Below are 20038 nucleotides of genomic sequence, written 5' to 3' on the forward strand. Positions count from 1 at the left end.
TTTTCGTTTATTGCCTGAAGGAGTTACTAGTCCAAGTTAAAAGCAGACCCCAAATGGTTACATTATACAAGCTGTGAGGTTTTTAAACTTGTGACAGGGGACAGAAGGAAAATTCTACTCATTGCAAGGAAATCCTCTCTTAAGCTTCAGTGAGCCAGAAGCACTTAAAACCCATGAACCTTGAGCTGATCGTCCTTACCCAGTCTAGTCTCTACGAGGAACTGGCATATATTTTTGATGTTCTTGTCCTGATCACCCCGTAGCTGAATTACTTCTCCATATTCTGAATGCTCAATTACAGTACCATTGCAAGCAAATTTCTTCTTAAACGCCTTCGCTAGTTTCTTTTTATCGTAATCATCAGTGATCCTTTGGACAGTAGTAAGGGTCTTCCTGCCGTTTTCCTGTTGAATTCTTATATGGATATAATCCTCAGTGCCAGCAGGAAGCAGATCATCACCCTTGCATCAGCAAAGGGGTAGATAGTGTGGAGCTTCTGGATAGTGGACATACGATGCAATCCCTTTTCCTCGGTGGAAACGGCTTGTGGAAGGCGGCGGCTGGAGAAGGCGGGTTGTGGGGACAGAGTGTTGGGAAGCGAGGGGGCTCAAGGGGGAGGCTGCTGAGTCCTTGGTGGCGGCTCAGTGACTGGGCTATAGAGTATTTTTAAATCGTCTAAATAATACAGTATTAAGGATATTCTTAAAATTAAACTTGCTTATTTGTTTTTTAGGATAACTTTCCATTTGATCCTCCATTTGTTCGAGTGGTGTTACCTGTTCTCTCAGGAGGGTAAGTTTAAGTGATTGTTTTCTTTGATAGTCTACATCAGAATCATTTGGAGGGGTAGTTAAATGCTAGGATGCCTAGAGTGCTGGGCTTTACCTCAAGGTTTCTGATTCAGTAGGACTGGGGTAGGGCCTAAGAATTTGCATGTATTAGATGGTCTCAGGTGAAGCTGATGTTCTAGGCTGGGAACCATAATTTGAGAATCATTGGCATAAACCATTATGTTTACAGGTAGAGTTTTTAATGACCTCTATTTGTATATACTTCACCTTAAAAAATCGCAAATTTTTCAAATGTAAGATGTGATTGAGGGTTTAGAGAAAGTTAGGATTAGAGTGATTCCCACATGCCTATGATCCTAGGAATAATACAGGAAATCTCATGGGCCTATGGAGCTGGTCATTGATCTTCTAAAGGTAGTTGTCTCAGTTTGGTAGGATCAAATGGTAATTGTCATCCATTTTTTAATTGAAGCTTATATTGCCTTTTGGTGATTAGAAGTCATATGAAGGATGGGGAAAAGATCAGAATTTGTACCTAGGTTAGTTGTGAAATGTTCTGTAGATCCTCAAAGTAAGAGCAGTTAAACTAATTTGAGAATTCTGATATGCTCAGCTAATCAATTCCACTTTGTGAGACATATTATGGTGATTAAAACCTAAAAATATCCAGTCCTCTGATCATCTCTATGGTTGATATAGTAATAGTTTCATTTAGATTAAAGCAATCTGGGTGGCTATAAATGATTGAGGAAAATATTTGGAAACTTTTTGTAAATTCAGGATAAATATATAAAAATATTTTTATCAGATCATTTTGAAATCTCATGTAAACTTGACATAGATTTTTCACATTCTGTTGTGAAAAATCCCAAGAATTTTAAGAATTTATGATCTTAGTAGTTTACCACCTTGTTGTAGAGAAAACACATGAAATTATGAATAATGCCATTTTCAGTTTAAAAATCTGTTATATATTGAACAGTTTCTCTTTGATTCCTTTTACCAAATGGGGTTAGTTTCCCATTATTCAAGTGAATAACTGGAATAATAAGCTGGTGACTTATCCAGATAAATCTTCTAACTTCTAATAAAGTATTTTTCCATTATACGAAAAGCCAGCAATGTAAAAGATTAAAAGTATTGAGTACTCAACTGATTGTCAAATGTTAAATATGGACTTAAGTTCTCTGAGGTTGAAGGAGAAGGAGATTGCTTCTGGCGATAGTGATCTGGGAAGACTTGGACAAGTAGGTGGGATCTCAGCTAGGCCATGAAGTATTGGGTGGGGTTTGGTCAACTGACGGAGGTTGAAGGAAAATTGTCTATGTAGGCGAAAAGTAAACACAGTCACTCATTTGGGAAAGAGCATGATGTATTCAGAGTGTACCAGATCAGTTTGAGCTATAACACAAGAGGGGTAGAATTCATATAGAAGAATTATAAGAAATTGTGTTGACAATATCTTATAATTATATAGGAGCATGGATTGGTGAGCAAACTATTTCCCATGGATATTGAATTTATCTTTCTGTAACTGGTTCAGGAACAGGGACATAACAGTAAAGAGAATGTTTTAGAACGATAAATATGGTGACAGTAGAAGAGACTACAGGACAAACTTATATTCACAAAACCTGGAAGAATGCAAGCCTTGTTAACTAGAGCTGAGGCCACTGTCTTAGGATGAAGTGATGAGAACCTAAATCGGTACAGTAGTAATGGGAATGGAAAGATGAATGAAAGGTGAGTGCTGATTTGAGGCAGAATCTAAGTGATTTTGAGGCAAAATCAAAAAAACAATCTACTTTTAAGTAAAGAGGAAGAATTACTGGCTGACACGGGAAGAACTAAAGAAGAACTAAAAAGCGTGAAGCCTGATAGAACAGAGCTTGCAATCTTAGAATAAGGCTAAAGCTTGAACACTGTGACTCTGGATAGATTATTAAGCAATTTTTGTTCCAGATATTTTATATCCCACATGTCCTAGCTACTCCCTTATTTGTTTCTTGTCATAGTCAAAAAAATTTTTTAAACATAACAGCTTTATTTTGATACAATTCACATATGATAAACTTACCTTTTAAAGTGTATAATTCAGTGGTTTAGTATACTGAGAGTTGTGCAACCTTTACCACTAATTTCCATCACCTTCCAAAAGAAACTCTGTACCCATTAGCAATCACTTCTCATTCCTCCCTCCTACACCGCACCCACCAGCAGCCACTAATCTCCTTTCTGTCTCTCTGGATTTGCCTGTTCTGGACATTTCATTTAAATGGAACCAAACAAATTACAGCCTTTCGTGACTGGCTTCTTTCACTTAACAAAATTGTGGGCTTCCTTGGTGGCGCAGTGGTTGAGAGTCTGCCTGCCAATGCAGGGGACATGAGTTCAAGCCCTGGTCCAGGAAGATCCCACATGCTGTGGAGCAACTAAGCCCGTGTGCCGTAACTACTGAGCCTGCGTGCCACAACTACTGAAGCCCGTGTGCCTAGAGCCCATGCTCCGCAACAAGAGCAGCCACCGCAGTGAGAAGCCCTGCGCACCGCATGAAGTGTAGCCCCTGCTCGCTGCAACTAGAGAAAGCCTGTGTGCAGCAACAAAGGCCCAACGCAGCCAAAAATAAATAAATAAAATAAATTTATATTAAAAAAAATTTGTCAAGGTCCATCCAAGTTGCAGCATGTATCAATACTTCATTCCATTTTATTTATGCATGGACATTTATTTTTTCCACCCTTGGGCTATCATGAATAATGCTGTGAATATTCATGTACACGCTTCTGTGTGCATATGTTCATTTCTCTTTCGCATATACCTATGTGAGGAGGCACTAGGTCCTTTGGTAACTAACTTTTTGATGAAGTACCAGACTGCAAAGTGGCTGTACCATTTACATTCCCACAAGCAATGTGTATATAACCACACTCTTCACTTCCTGTTCACTTTTCAGCCCCATGTAGTCTGGCATTGGCTGTTAGTGTTCCTAACAAACTGGTATAGCTGATAGGGACTTTGGTATTGGACAGAAGTCCCTTTTCAGGCTCTGTCATATCTGATTATCAGATTTCTCAGCAACACTGAAACATTTTTCCCTTGGCTTCTGACTGCCTCTTCTCAGTCTCTTTTGCTGGAAACTCCTTGTTCACTTAACTTCTACCTGTTGGAGTTCTTCAGAATTTAGTACTGGGTCCTTTTTTCTTTCCCCTTCATTCCTTTGCCTTTTTTTTTGGCGGTACATGGGCCTCTCACTGTTGTGGCCTCTCCCATTGTGGAGCACAGGCACTGGATGCGCAGGCTCAGCGGCCATGGCTCACGGGCCCAGCCGCTCCACAGCATGTGGGATCTTCCCGGACCGGGGCATAAACCTGTGTCCCCTGCATCGGCAGGCGGACTCTCAACCACTGCGCCACCAGGGAAGCCCTCCTTTGCCTTTTTTTAAAAATTAAAATTTTAATTGAGTTAATTGTGTATTTGCACACAGTTGTAAGAACTGTGGTACCATTTCTGCAAAGCTGTAGTATAATATTACGAGGAGGCAGTGATACAGTATGAGACAGTGATACAGAGATAGTGATACGATAAGTAGAGATTATTCAGATTTTCCTAGTTTTACTTATAACTCGTGTGTGTATGTGTGTATTAAGTTCTATATTGAGTAGGTTTGTGTATCCACCACCACAGTCAAGGTACTGAACAGTTCCAACACCATGAGGATCCTTCTTGAGGCCCCTTTAAACCATACCCATTTTACTGTAATGCCCCCTCTTCCCTTAATTCCTGGCAACCACTAATCTGTCCTGCATTCTTAGTATTTTGTCATTTCAAAAACAATTTACATAAATGGAATCATACATTTTTGGATTGCAAACTTTAGGGATTAGCTTTTTTTTTAACTCATAATTAGATAGTCATCTAAGTATCTGACTACTTTGTTCCTTTTTATTGCTGAGTAGTATTCCACGGTGCACCATGTACCACAGTCTGGTTAACCAGTAATCTGCTTTAGGACTTCTAGACTGATCTCAGTGTTTGGGTATTACAAGTAAAGCTGCTATGAATACTTGTGTACAGGTGTTTTTTGTGAATGTATTGTCCTTTTTCTGGGATACAAGTCCAGGAATGCAATTGCTGGGTCATATGGTCATTGCATATAGAGTTTTTAAAGAAACTACCAAACTGTTTTCCAGAGTTGCTTTACCATTTTACATTCTTACCAAGAATGTGTGAGTGACACACTTTCTCCACATCCTTGCCAGCATTTGGTGATGTCACTTGTTTTTATTATAGGCATTCTGTTAGGTGTGTAGTGATGTCTCATTGTGGTTTTAACTTACTTTCCCTAATATTCCCCAGTGTTGAATATCTTTCATGTACTTATTTGACAGCTTTATATACTCTTCCAAGAGATATCTGTTCATGTCTTTTGCCAGTTTTCTAATTGGATTGTATTTCATTGAATTTTGAAAGTTTTAAAAATATATTCTACATAATAGTCCTTTGCTGGATATGTGTTTTTTTTTTTTTTTTTTTTTTGCGGTACATGGGCCTCTCACTGTTGTAGCCTCTCCCGTTGCGGAGCACAGGCTCCGGATGTGCGGGCTCAGCGGCCATGGCTCACGGGCCTAGTTGCTCCGCGGCATGTGGGATTTTCCTGGACCGGGGCACAAACCCGTGTCCCTTGCATTGGCAGGCGGACTCTCAACCACTGCGCCACCCGGGAAACCCTGGATATGTGGTTTTTAAATTTCTTCTAGTATGTAGCTTCATTTCATCTTCTTAACAGAATCTTTTGTAGAACAAAATATTTTAGTTTTGATGAAGTCAAATTTATAGATGTTTCTCCTTATATAGATATGCTTTTGGTGTCAAATCTAAAAACTCTTTGCCTAGTCCTAGATCCCAAAGATTTTCTCCTACCTTTTTTTCCTCAAGGTTTTACAGTTTACTTACAGATAAGTCTGTGAATCATCTGAATTAAATTTTGCATAAGGTATGAGGTGTAGGTCATAGATTTTTGCCTAATGTCCAGTTGCTCTAGCATGATTCGTTGAAAAAGCTCCCATGGCTTTTGAAATATTTCTATGTGCCAGTGACTCCCAGGTTCGTATCTCACATCCCTATGTCTTTTCTGCTTCCAATATCCTTCTGCCTTCTTGACACCTCAACTTGAATGTCTCTTATACAGGCATCTCAAACTCTTCAGGACAAAAACTTGAACCCATCTTCTTTTCAGTTTCCCTTCCCCAGTCTTGCTTATCTTAATTAATGAACCTAGGAGTCATTCTTTACATCACCTTTTCCTCATTTTCCTTTGATTCTCCCTTTTAAAGAGTTCTCAGATCCAATTACTTGTCTCCATTTTTGTTGCTACCACCATCAGTTCCCAATTGGATCACTTCAGAGGATTCCTGATCAGACTCCTGCTTCTATTCCCTCATTCATAAAGCTTCTCTAGAGTGAGCTTTCACAAATTTGTTCTGATTATGTTGCTCCCCTGCTTAAGCTCTTCGCATGTCTTCCCACTGCTCCTACAGGTTGATGTCCTTACCATATTCTGCACGCCCTCTGTGATCTTGCCCTTGCTTTCCTCTTCAGTCATCTTGTTACTACACTTTTCCTCTCTGAGCTAATGCCCCACTAGTTGTCTTTCAGCCCCTAGTGCCGAGCAGACTCTTTCCTCATGACTTCCATATACATTTCCTCTGCCTGGAATGTTATTCCCACCCACACTTCAATTCCTGCAGGTCTCAGCCTGTGTGTCACTTTTAGATATGCTGTTCCTGACCAGCAAATTTAAAATAAGCCTCCTGGTTTTTCCTACTCACAGAACTCTGGGTCTCCATCCCCCACTTTATTTGTTTAACATCTGTTATCTTTACTGGATTGTAAACATCATGAAGGCAGGGTCATGTCAGTTTTCTTCATTGTATGCTCTGTGTCTGGTTCAGTGCTTTAGCATCCATACTATATATGCAGTAGATATTTTTGAATGAATGAATGAGATAGGAAAATACAGTAAGTTAGCAAGATGTAGGCAATTTAGGGTAATATACAATTCCCAGTCCACTGGTATTTTTATGAGCTATATTATTGAGCCATCGAAACTTGACCATCTTTCTTGCTTAGTCCAGGGTGTAGTGTAGTGAGAATCAGAAAGATTATTTGATGATAATACAATATATTGTGAGAGAGCTGTTTGTAGGCAACTGAAGATGCTTTATTGGTTGATATAGTAAGAAGTATTCTTTGTGCCCCAGTCATCCACAAAGAAAATACTTCTACTTCTAGATGACCATGGGTTGTTTCTGTCTGTATTGAGAGAACATTATCTTAAGAAACTGGTTTTAAATGTCAGAATTTTCTTTATCCCTCTCTTAGGGCTCTGTTCTTAGAATCCATTGCCCCTTTCCTTACCTCGAAAGGGGAGGATTATGATTGTTCTGTGTGGGCTGATAAGCCTGTCTTTTTTTTTAATGTCATTATCAAGAATTTGACTATAATATAAAAATTTTATTTCTCATCTCTGTTTTTTGGATCATGTCATATGATTTAAGAATCATGTTGTGTGATTAATGTTCCTTGTTGTCCCCTTAAGTACTGATTAATGGTATCTGTTGTCCCCTCAAAGCAATTAAGTGATCATCATAGACTGTGGGTGGGGAGGTTAGCTGGCAAACATTCTTGCAGGAACCTTCTAGTAAAACAAAAATTCTATAAATTGAATGCCTGAAGAGGCTGAGCTTAGGATACTGTTTGCTATACAACTTTGGCAATTGAAAATTTTTTTAAGTTGAAAATATTACTATGCCCATGTATATGGCATTTTATCTTTAGATGACTCTTAGATTCTTATTATTTTTTTAGTGTTCTTGGATTGTCTCAATATTCAGCAGCAACTCTTTGGAGGCAAAGAGCAATAAGCGCTTGGAATACATATTGATAAAATGATACAGTACAGAAGTAGAGTTGATAAAATGATACAGTACAAAAGTAGAATTGGCTACTTTTTTTAGGTGTAAATGCTGCTGACAGCATATATTAAGGAAAAGCTTAGTAAGTGTATATTAAGGAAAAGTTTAATATGCATTAATATATACTTAGCTCACTTTTTGCATAGGTACTAGAACTACTTCTGTCTTGTGTTAGACATCCAACAAACATTTTTATAGCTATTATGTGCTTGTAGAAAATGTACTTTCTTTTGATCTACAAGTATGAAAACTTCCCTTCTTCCCTCCTGACAAGACTCTCCACCCCAAAATGAAGAGTGGGGTGCTAAAAGGGAAGGTGGTGGTTAGATAATTCGTGACTCAGTGTCATCTACAAATCTCCTTTTGCTAAAATGTTTCTCTTTAGCATTTCTGAAGTGTAAGGACCAATGAGTGTAATGAGTGTTAACTCATTAACAGATTACTAGACTTTGAGCAGTTCTGGAGGAGCCAAAATCCAAATGAGAACTTGGATCTTGTAATTCTGTTAAATCAGCAAGTGCTTATTTAAAGCTGACTATATACAAGATGCACTTTGAGCCCAGTGGGAGATTCAAAGAATTGGAGACAGATTTCTGAGTTTCAGGAACATAAGAGAATATACAAAGTTTAAAATCCCATGATTCTCCTCCCTAATTTAATTTTTTGGAGTGTTTTTCTTTCCTTCGTATTAAACTTTTACTTTGAAAGTTCCCAGAAGTTGGGACAAGCAAGTAAGAGAGACAGTTGCCTAAATTCTTCAGGATGGGGGTAGTTACTGACTACTTTATGATAGTGAATAATTTCACTGTAACTGTTTTTACTAATGGTCTACAGTAGAAGTTTTTAGATTGCTTACTTAAGTGTAATTTGGTTTAGTCAACACAAGGATGCATTTGGTTAGCCAGAATGCAAAATTTGCTGGCTAGAATGGTCTTGGAAAGTTTTATGGGGCAGGGGGGAATATGGCATTTGGAAGAGTAGGCAGCAGTGGGAATCTCAGGCAAGGAAGGGAAAGGCATGGGCAAAGTCCCAGAGGACAAAAAAAATTTGTGGTAGACTCACTTTTCACCTAGACCTGATCAGTGGTCTTACCTTATGTATTTTCAAGATTACCACAGTTTTTCTTCTGTAATTACCATTCCTTTGATTTTATTTTTAAGCATGATATTTAATGATTTTTTTTAAAGATTCGAGCTCTTTTTTTAAAGAATAAATTTAGTTATTTATTTATTTTTGGCTGCATCGGGTCTTCGTTGCTGCGTGCGGGCTTTCTCTAGTTGTGGCGAGCGGGGGCTACTCTTTGTTGCGGTGCACAGGCTTCTCATTGCAGTAGCTTCTCTTGTTGCGGAGCATGGGCTTCAGTAGTTGTGGCACATGGGCTCAGTAGTTGTGGCTAGCAGGCTCCAGAGCACAGACTCAATAGTTGTGGCACACGGGCTTAGTTGCTCTGCGGCATGTGGGATCTTCCCAGACCTAGGGCTCGAACCCATGTCCCCTGCATTAGCAGGCGGATTCTTAACCACTGCACCACCAGGGAAGTCCTAATGTGTTTTAAAGTTTAACATTAAAGGAGGAATTACTTTGTTTGAGAAAGTGTTAAAAGGCTGAAGAATCTTGATCTAAATAATGATTTCCTAACAGAGATCTGGGAAATCCCCAGTAACTGTCGTTGGTTCAGAGAACAGTCCTCAGGACTGGGAAGAGAAATAGGGGAGTCCCAGAGAGGGGCTCCATGGTCAGAACCATTTGATCCTCGAAACAGAATGAAAAAAAATTTTAAGTATAAATATAAATGCAGATGTTCATTATTATAGATAGGGTAAAGTCACTCCTGTCAGAGGAAAAACTTTTGGCTGTGTAACATGATGGTGGAGAAATCTTCGGTTGAGTAGAACAGTTGAAGGCCATATAAGGAAATTTTTCTCCCCCATTTTCTCCCCCATTCTCTGGAATATTTAGGGCTAAGTTCTTAGTTTCTGATACCTTAAAAGTCTTCTGTTATTAAGAACTATTATTTAAAAAAAAAAAGACATTTAGATGATGACATCAGAATTTTAGAATTACCCATAGTCCTGTAACTCTTAACAACTATTTTCATTTTTGCATGTTATCTTCTAATCTTTACTTGTATGCATACTTTCTTAGTAATGGTACTTTAAAAATTGATGAAGAAGGAATACCAAGATCTAGAGAATTTTGTATGATTCCGTTTTCTTTTTAAGGTATGTGTTGGGTGGTGGAGCATTATGCATGGAACTACTCACAAAACAGGTGACTATTTTCTTATGGTACTCGTGTTTTTCAAACATAGTGTTTTAACTATGTAAATTAGATTCTAAGTGGACAAAGCTCTATGTAATAGTACCTACTTTAACATAATTTTTGTTTTTTGCTAAAAGCACCTACTTTTAATAATGAAAGCTTTTTAAACCAGTAAAATGACATTGTACTTGCTGCTTAATCTATGCTAGGATGGGCAATAAGAGTTATGTATATTTAAAGTTGTAATTTGCTCATTTTTAGCACTTCGAATGTTGGTTTGCTTTGCTTCGTTTTTTGTGAGATTTTGGAAATGGTCCAACTTTACTTTTACTCTTTGACTACAAACTTCTTAACATTAATTTGCTGTTATTGAGTCATTATATGCCATTTTCTTAAGCTTTCCTAACTGGGAATCAAGAATACCACTGTGTTTTAAAAAAGTGTTTTCTTCTTTCTGTAGGGCTGGAGCAGTGCCTATTCAATAGAATCGGTCATCATGCAAATCAATGCCACCTTAGTCAAAGGCAAAGCCAGAGTGCAGTTTGGCGCAAATAAGGTACTTTTATTAAGAATGTCACATAAACTATAAGATATATTTCCTGTTATCTTATGAGGAGGCTTCTTTCTATTCTCTTAGTCTTTGTTATTTCTACTATAGTTAAATATGTCTATAATTTGAAATTTATTCTTGGTTTATATATACTAATAAGTAAAAAAATTATATGTAGTTGTAAGTTTCCAAAAATTGAGATCATGTTGTAATAGTTAATTCCCAGTGAGCATATACGTGCTAGGCTGTAATCTAAACTTTTTATTTGTATTAACTTTCAGTCCTCTTAATAACCTAAAAGTAGGTACTGTTATTGTCCTCATTTTGTAGATGAGGAAACTGAAGCACACAGAAGTTAGTAACTCGTCTAAGGTCACAGGTGGCAGAGTGAGGATTGGAACCAGACTTTCTGGCTGTTAGTCTCTGCTCTTAACCACTGAGTTCTTTTCTTTATTCACTTACTATATCAGAAATATCTTTTCATGTCCAATTGTAGTTATCTATAAACACTTAAGTGGACACTTAAGGATGTACTCTGAAGTTAGTATGTTTTGGAAAAATATGTGATGGAAATCATCCTGACCTGACATTTAAAAAAATCTGGATGTTCCTAAAGTTTCTTGTGAATTTTGTATTAAATGCCTATCCAAATAGTACTAAATCTAAATAGGTATTTATAACTGTATTGCACATCAAATCGTGAGCCCACTAGAATCTTAACTCACAGGGGAAGCAAAAAATTGAAAAGGCTGTTTTACAGAATTATATACTTGGGATAATATTATAAAATAACTTACTTTTAGCTTTTTAAACAGCTATTTCTTTGCATTAGAACAAAGTACCATTTTGTATAAAATCTAGAAGTTAATTGAAAAGTAGTGAATTGCTTATAACTACATTTAACTTGTGTTTCTTAACAGTGTATGTATTTTAGGTATTTTAAATGTGGCAATAGAATGATGTATTAGAACATCAAAACTTTGTTTTTCTAAATGACAATTTATGCTCACTATACAATACAAATAGAAATAAATACAAACTAAAAAAGGCATCTGTAATTTGAGTGTCTAGAAATACTATTAGCATTTTGGTGTACTTCCAGTCTTTTAAATTTTCTTCCTGGCATTTATTTATATGTAGAACTTGATGTTAAATTTCATCATTTTTTTTTTTAATTAGCGTGTTTTTCCCATTAAGAGAAAATACAAAAAGCTTAGAACAGTGATTTTTTTTTTGAGTAATTGAAAGACCATTTTTACCAATAACTCACACTGTAAACTTACCTCTCTGGGCATCTGTATCTTTACCTGAAATACAATTGATCTGGATATTTTAAGTTTCTTCCAGTTTTAACATTCTGTAATAACAATACGCTATCTTTGTTCAGTGCTGTAATTCCCTTGGAATCAATCAATTTCAATATAATTGCCTTAAACCTTTACATTTTCATAATTGTAGTTTTGTTAGCAAGTAAATATAACCATTTTATATAGAGTGCCAAGTTAGGCAGCTAAATATGTTTGCATATTAGAGTACGTCTTAGAAGGTGAATTTTTTTAATTGTCAAGGTGAAACCTTACCCTTCTATTTTTTTTTCTTATTAAGAAATATTTGTCAGTTAAGAATGTAGAAACTTTGCATGATGTAATATGAGTTTTACCTTCCCTTCTACTCAGCAGGGAATAGTCTGAATGTTAACTTTAAAAATACTACTATCAAAAAAGTAAGGTGCTAAATGGTGTTAAAAATACGCTACCATTTGTGTAAGAGGGACAGACAAGGACATATTATAGATGTGCTTTTATAAGCAGAGAATATCTCTGGAAGGATATTCAAGAAAATGCTAATAACGATTATTTCTGACAAGGGAGTGTTGAAATATTGAGGGGGCAGGTTAGAATTGGGAGGGAGGCTTTACTGTAAATCATTTGTGCTATTTGAATTTCTTTTTGCCATACAACTATTCAGAATTATTTAAAATATAAAAAAATACTGTCAGCTATTGGTTCAAAATAAATGAGTTTGTACCCTAAAAAAACTTATTAAAATGAGATAATATACGTAAGTACTGAAAAACAGAAAAAGTTGCCCATCCACACACATGAAATTTGGAGATAGGGTCAGATGGATAGAGCTGAGGATCTGCAGCTATGCCTGGGACAGAAGGATCTTGGCAAAGCTGGTTTTCTTATTCAGTTAACATGGAATAGAATATAGACTGTAACATTAACTCTAGGCTATAGTAGTGAGAAAGCCTTCTAAAGTAGAGGTCTGATCATATGACTTTTAGCAGGAATTGGGGGTTTAGATAGGCAAGACAGTGCCTTCTAAGAAGCTTCTGTTCACTGTTTGGAGGGTAATGGTAGTTGAGCTAAATAGTGAAGTCCTAGAGCACACAGCCCTAACTAGCTATTTCTATCATCAGGAAAGGCATCTGTCTTCTCTACAGCCCATAGACCTCCAATTATTTACCTATAGGATCCCCTAGTCAGTGATCACATTCAGATGAGAGAACTGATTTTTTTTTTTTTCCCCCTGGGGGAAGTTGTTACCTATACTAAGCACTCCAGTCTTCTATTATAAATGAGCGAGACTGGGGAGCCGAATCTGGGAACCTTGAATAATCCCAAGATTCTCCAAGGGGACTAAAGTGGTTTCATGTTAGTTGTATCCACAGTTCTCATCAGCAGCAGATACAATCTTCAGAGGAAAGCATTTCTAATTTAAGCCTGTAAGATTCTCAAAGATTAAGATCAAGCAAATACGAATTCAGTGAAAGATGACAAGCACATAAGTAGACAACCTAACATACATGAGAACTGGCAGAAACAATGAATAAGAGATACATATTCCCAAAGACTTGAGGTTTTGGAATTAGCAGATACTAGAATTTTGAGAAAATGAATAATTATATGTAAAATCTAGTGTAAAGAAAAAAGAATCATAAAATTGAGCAAATGATAAGACCAGGAATGATGAGACAGATCTGAAAAAGAATGAAATAGAATTTATAGAAATGAAAAATGTTGAAATGAGAAACAATAGATTAGACATCAGAAGAGAGAATTAATTGATTAGAAGAAATAACTCAGAATGTTGCACAGAGAGACCTGGGGATAGACAGTACAGCAGAAGTTAAGAGGTAGAGATCAGAATGAGGTCTAAAACATGTCTTATTCGAATCCCAGGAGGAGATAATAAAATTATATTAAAGAGAGAAATAGAAACCAGAAAGTGAAGTTGTAGAAGCAGGCCCAAATAAATAAGTCATAACAAATAAAAATGGACTAAAGTTACCAGTTAGTTCAAATTAAAAAGTGGTCTTGGGCTTCCCTGGTGGCGCAGTGGTTGAGAGTCCGCCTGCCGATGCAGGGGACATGGGTTCGTGCCCCGGTCTGGGAAGATCCCACATGCTGCGGAGCGACTAGGCCTGTGAGTCATGGCCGCTGAGCCTGCGCGTCCGGAGCCTGTGCTCTGCAGCGGGAGAGGCCACAACAGTGAGAGGCCCGCGTACCGCAAAAAAAAAAAGAAAAGAAAAAAAGAAAAAAAAAAGTGGTCTCTAAGAAGTGTATTTGTTTATTTTTATTAAAAAATTTTTTTGAAGTATAGGTGATTTACAATGTTGTGTTAATTTCTTTTGTGTTAATTTTTTCCTGTACAGCAAAGTGACTCATTTATACATATGTAAATATATTATTTTTTATATTCTTCTACATTATGGTTTGTCACAAGAAGTATATTTAAAATGTAAGGATACAAAGAGATTGAAAAAAAAATTTTTTTTAAAGAAGAACGATAAAGATAGGCCAGTATAGGCATACCTTGGAGCTATTATGGGTTCAGTGCCAGACTACTACTTCGATAAAGCCAGTATCACAATAAAGCAAGTCACATGAACTTTTTGGTTTCCAAGTGCTTACAAAATTTACACTATACTGCAATCTATTAAGTGTGCAATAGCCTTATGTCTAAAAAACAATGTACATGCCATAATTAAAAAAAACTTTACTGCTAAAAAATGCTAACATTTACAACATCATCTGAGTATTCAGTGAGTTGTAGTAGTAACACCAGAGATCACTGATCGCAGATCACTGTAACAGATAGAGCAATGAAAAAGTTTGTGTCACATTTTGGTAATTCAAAATATTTCAGACACGCAAAATGAGCCAGTGCTGCTGGGAAAAATGGAGCCTATAGACCTGCTCGACGCAGGGTTGCCAGAAACTTCAAATTGTAAAAAAGGCAATATCTGCTAGGTGCAGTAAAGTGAAGTGCAATAAAATGAGGTTTGCCTGTATACACTAACAAAAAGATGATGTAGCTGCAGTATCAAACAATTTGATTTTGGAACAGAAAGCATTAGCAGCTACTTAATGATGAAAGTCTCATTTAACCAGGAGGATATAATTTTTTACTTTGTCATGCTACCTATCATTTGTTGAGAGGAAAAAGCAGGGGACAGTGACTGACAACAATAGGCTGTACATTAATTTTCTTGTATAACCTTAAGGATATACAAGGAAACTAATAACAGTATTTAATTTGGATAGAAGAAGGAAGGTGGATAGGGGAGGAACTGGGTGGTTTCAGGACAGGTAGGAAGGAGAGTTGTTACTTAGAATATGTTTATACATTTATTCTTATGCTGTGTGAATTTATTTAAAAATTCTGTGACATAATATAATAGGTGTGTACCACTATGGAGAATGCTTATGATGTATTAACTGGAAGTTAAGATGTAGGCCAGTTGTACTCATGGGGATAAAATTAATGCTAAACTTGGCCCCTTAAAAGAGGTTCTGATCTAGAGGTTAACAAAAGAAGACTCCTTTAGTAATGGCTTGATGCCACTTGGACATTCTTTAGATTTTTAACTCAAAATGTCATTCATATGTGTAGTCCTTAAAGCCTAATGTTTCCTTACCTGAAGGTAATATTTTGTAGTTCTTTTTTTTTTTTTTTGATGGAAGTTATGAGGAAGAGTTTTTCTACTTGCATCCAAATAGCATCCTTTAACTTTATTCATAAAGCCTTGTACTTGTGCAGTGGTAGGAGGACTTATAAAAATGAACTGTGAATTTTGTAGATCTTTCCTAGAGAACAGTTATGGTTTTGTTGTCCCTCTAAAATGGTAGAGAATAATGAAATTGAGAAATTTATTTTGGAAATGGAAATATAACTTAGTTTCCTGTGTTCTTTTAAGTACAGCAGTGATGCATCCGTAAATTATTTGTAATGATTTTCATCTACTTATAGTTTTGATATAAAATGTATAATTCTCTTTCAGAATCAATATAATCTAGCAAGAGCCCAACAATCCTATAATTCCATTGTACAGATACATGAGAAAAATGGTATGTTTAGTTAAATAAGTATTTATTGCCATTTATGAAATTTTACATAATGTACTGTTGATATTTATCATGTTTTATTCTTCTGTTTTTGCTTTAATTTCTTACAAAGTACAGCCACTACAGTGAAAAACTTTAACCTGAGGATACACAGTGTTTCATTCAAAATCTTTGTATCCTAAATACTTGGCCTGCGAACCTCTGAGTCAGAGTCAAGATTTTTGAGTAGATTGAGGAATGGATCACTTTACTCACTTGAAATGTATGGTATTAGGATAGGAATTGAGTTAAAGGCAACTCTAAAGGTGGAGTTCTTGCTGTTAATACTGAGTAAATGCAATCAGGATCATGAACCAGTTTCTGAAACATCTTCAGACTACTTAATGCTTTTTGACAATTGTACACATTTATTTATTCAAGTAAAAAAGTACTGATTTCAGTTTATACTTAAGAATATTTGAGTTGTATATTTTAAAAAAATATTAAAATATCTTTCAAAACTTTATTGGCTTTTTAAAATTTTGCTTATTTTCACAATGCATGTTTGGAGCTTTTGTCTCTAATAGTGAGGCAATAAACAAGTAGACCTGGAATCAGAAGACCTATTATCAAGTGGCATTTGTGTCACCCATTAGCTAATGGGTAATTAGTCCCATTACCGCTCAGCCTCAGTTTCCTCATCTCTAAAATTGGCATGATGTCTGTCTTGCCGAACATGAGGAAAAAGCGAGTAGTGTGTACGCACAGCATTTTATAACCAAGTGCTGATATTCGTGGTAGCTGGGGTAGTGAAACTGATGCTTTTTTGTGCAGAGTAAGTAAATTGATAGGAAGTAGTTTTCTTCAAGAGTATTTACAGTAAAGTGTTCTTTACTTTGCTAGAATGTGGTAGTTTGTGACTTAGGATTTGTGTTTTGTGTGTGCTCACTTTTATTTTAATGACAGCAAACTTGCCACTTTTGCAGTGACTGCTTACTTCTGAAAGAGTAGTATTCAGAACAATTTTCAAGCTTCTGAAGAGGGAAATGATAAAAAACTTGAGGACAAAGCTGGGTTTTCATAATAATAATCTCCAGCACCCTAAATTAACAGACCCAAAGACTCCTGTATGCTACTTCATTAACCACGTGGATGCTTCACAAATCTTGGTATATTCATACTGTTCCAATGGCAATTTCGTACCAAGCAGTACTTAATCTCATTTGCCTTTTTAGAGAGAGCTTATATTTTTGTTGAGCTTAGAAACATATTTTTTTCTTATGTCTTATTTTTTGTTAAATTAGATGTTGTAGTCAGCATTCAAAAATGTTTATGGAAACTATTTGAGAAAGTGTGGGTGTGTGTATAATTAGCTATGGTGAAAGAGCAATAGATTCAGATTCAGGAGATGGCTTCTAGTATCTTCTGCTAAATCTGATCTTGGGCTTACTTAATCAGTGCACCTGCTGAGATGGCACCCTCACTGGTAAAATGACATCACTGCCTGATGACAGTCCAAGTTCCTCTTATTCTAAAATACCAGGATTTTGTTTGGGGGATAGCTATTTTCAGTGTGGTTTCCTTTCAAATACTGAATTGAAATGAAATATAAAACCTAGCTTGTTGCCTAATATTTCCACACTGTTCTCTTTTGGTAGAAATGCCATTAATATAGAGATCTTATATTGAAAACTCAAGTACAGTTTATTCATAGAAAATAACTTTATATTGTGAACATAAATATCAAAATGCTATGTTACCAACCCAAGTGTAAGTTTAATTTTTACAGTAGTTTACAGAGGAAAATTATGGGTAGAGAAACTATCTAACCTTGGTAAAATGCCATTGCTTTTAGTTGGTTTAAGAATTAAAATATTTTAACTGTTTTTTTCCCCATTCTTTTTCAGGCTGGTACACCCCTCCAAAGGAAGATGGCTAAATGTGTTGACTTTTGTATGTTTGGACCAATGTTGCTTTAAAGAAAATCTTTCCAACATGCAGACACAAGCTTTGAGTGCCCCTATAACAGCAGTACCGAAGATGTTAGCTAATAGATATTTTAGTGGATAATCTGTCAACTGATCCAGTATAAGTTACAGCCTTTCCATTTTTCTCATTTTAGGTACCTTGGACTGAGCAGTGGGGCCTTTACTATATTTTTCCTGATAAATACACATACTGGCCACTCCTTATCTCTTTCTTTGAAAGGTGAAATGTGTTAAGCAGACAAGTCAGCATCAGGTTACTGAAGTTGCAACTTGAGGGCAACTTTCCCATTTTGAGCTCATGTGTTATGAGGATTTGCAATATATTGTTCCATTTAAAGCCAATAAAAGTTTAATTGATGTTTAATATTGGTTTAGAAAATTTAAGATGTTCTAAATCACAGTAGCTTTTTCAGGTTAAAACCATTTTATGATATTGCCAAAATAATGACAGGAAACATACTTATTAAACTGTTAAGATTTTTTTTTTTTTTATGGCTATGAAGATCTGAATTGTTTTTCCAAGATTTGCTCTTTAGTAAGTTGTACTTTTTAGGCAAAGCAAAGCAAGGCTGTGCCAATTCAGGCTTGTAAGTAGTCATTTCCACTGGGGCATCAGAGTCTTGCTGGGCTGAATCTGCTTCTTGTTGGTTCAATATTTACTATGAAGAAGAGCTTGAAGTATAGAGCTTGAAGTTATTTTAAATACTAAGTCATTTTACGTTTCCATTTTATTAACGGGATGTTGCAATCAGTTGTAAACTAATAAACTTATAAAGTGATTGGCACAAAGACTCTTTGAACAAAAACTGCACAGTTAAGTACAAAAAGTATCTAATTTGGAGACCTAAAGTTTTTGCTATAGTCATAACAATGGCTTTTACATTGAAAGACTAATAGGAACTCTACATATATTAATTCTTTTATAAAACCTGACTTAAATCAGTGTACTCTCCATTTTATTGCCTTACCAGAATCAGTCCTGTTGGGTTGGTAGTAGATTTTTTTATATACCCAAATTTGATTTAAAAGTAAACTCTAGTTATTAAGCACTTTTAAAAAGAAATCCAGAAGCACATTTTTTCTGCACAAACCAATTACAAAGTTCAAAAGTGTTTCTTATGCTTTGAGACTCAGTTTTTAACTTTGTAAGCCACATCTGAGAGACTTGGCACTTCTGCATTATTGTGTTTAATTTCCTTTTTTTTTTTTTTTCTATTTTGGTTAAGAAGACAGTAGAAAAAGATTTTCTGGCATTCTTGTTCACTTGGTTACATTTGTATAAAGTTATGATCGCCAGTTGCTCAGATAAGTGACAAGGAAGAATTCTTTAAAGCATTAAAGTTCCTTAAACCTAAGGCTAAATCTTGAATACATTATTGAATTCTTTAATATCCTGATGGCTAGCAGATTGACAGCTGCACATTCGGCATGCTTTGTTTGTTTGTTTTTTTTTGGTTTTTTTGGGACTTTATTTTTCATTGCAGATTTATTTGGCAATGTACAGTAAATTTTGTAAACTTGCATCAAGTTTATGAATAAAGAACCATTTAAAAAATAACTTTGTCACTTTTCCCTCATAAAAGATAGTCTTTGCTTCAAGTTTCTACAGGCTGTTGGGTTTCTGGAATAGGATTATATATGGTGGGATGGGGTGAGAGGCTTGAGGGGAAGAGAGGCAGATTGATTTCACAAGAGAAAGCTAGAGAATCCAGAATTGGTGTATATAGACTTGGAATACTCAGGGCTTCCTCAACCTGTTCCCTCTCCCACACTTATTTTTTAATATAAATTCAAGTGCTACTTTCTTTATGGCTGTCCCTAGTTCTCCAGGTTACAGTAATCTGCTCCCTCTTTATTATACCCATAGCCTCTTACACAATTGTCAGTTTATCTCACATACAAGAAGTCCAGAGGTAGGAAAATTCTAGGCATGGTACCTCTGCTGCTTTGAGATTTTTCCATGTTGGTTTCATCTTTGGATAGACTGTTGTCTTGGATGTGCAGCCACCTTAATCCATCCAGAGGTAGATAATGGTCCTGTTGTCTAGTGTCTCCTTAGGAAGTGAGGAGCTCTTTAGAAGTCCCCCCCCACCCCCAAAGCATTATTGCCTCTCACTTTTCCTTGGCTAGAACTCGGGCC

At 36.1% G+C, this 20038-nt stretch overlaps 1 protein-coding gene and 1 pseudogene across 1 annotated transcript in view; one reads left to right on the forward strand and one right to left on the reverse strand.

Annotated features, from left to right (window-relative positions):
- Positions 1 to 18262, forward strand: part of UBE2Q2 (ubiquitin conjugating enzyme E2 Q2) — a 71170-nt gene extending 52908 nt beyond the window's left edge. Inside the window, exons 9-13 of the mRNA XM_060005549.1 lie at positions 734 to 792; positions 9988 to 10036; positions 10488 to 10583; positions 15868 to 15934; positions 17818 to 18262. Coding sequence (XP_059861532.1) covers positions 734 to 792; positions 9988 to 10036; positions 10488 to 10583; positions 15868 to 15934; positions 17818 to 17849 — 303 coding nt within the window. The 3' untranslated portion in view covers positions 17850 to 18262. The remainder of the gene's footprint in view (positions 1 to 733; positions 793 to 9987; positions 10037 to 10487; positions 10584 to 15867; positions 15935 to 17817) is intronic.
- On the reverse strand, positions 165 to 511 carry LOC132419782 (eukaryotic translation initiation factor 1 pseudogene; annotated as a pseudogene).
- Positions 18263 to 20038: the final 1776 nt, after the last annotated feature.

This window comes from Delphinus delphis, chromosome 2, assembly GCF_949987515.2.
Source record: "Delphinus delphis chromosome 2, mDelDel1.2, whole genome shotgun sequence".
NCBI lineage: Eukaryota > Metazoa > Chordata > Mammalia > Artiodactyla > Delphinidae > Delphinus > Delphinus delphis.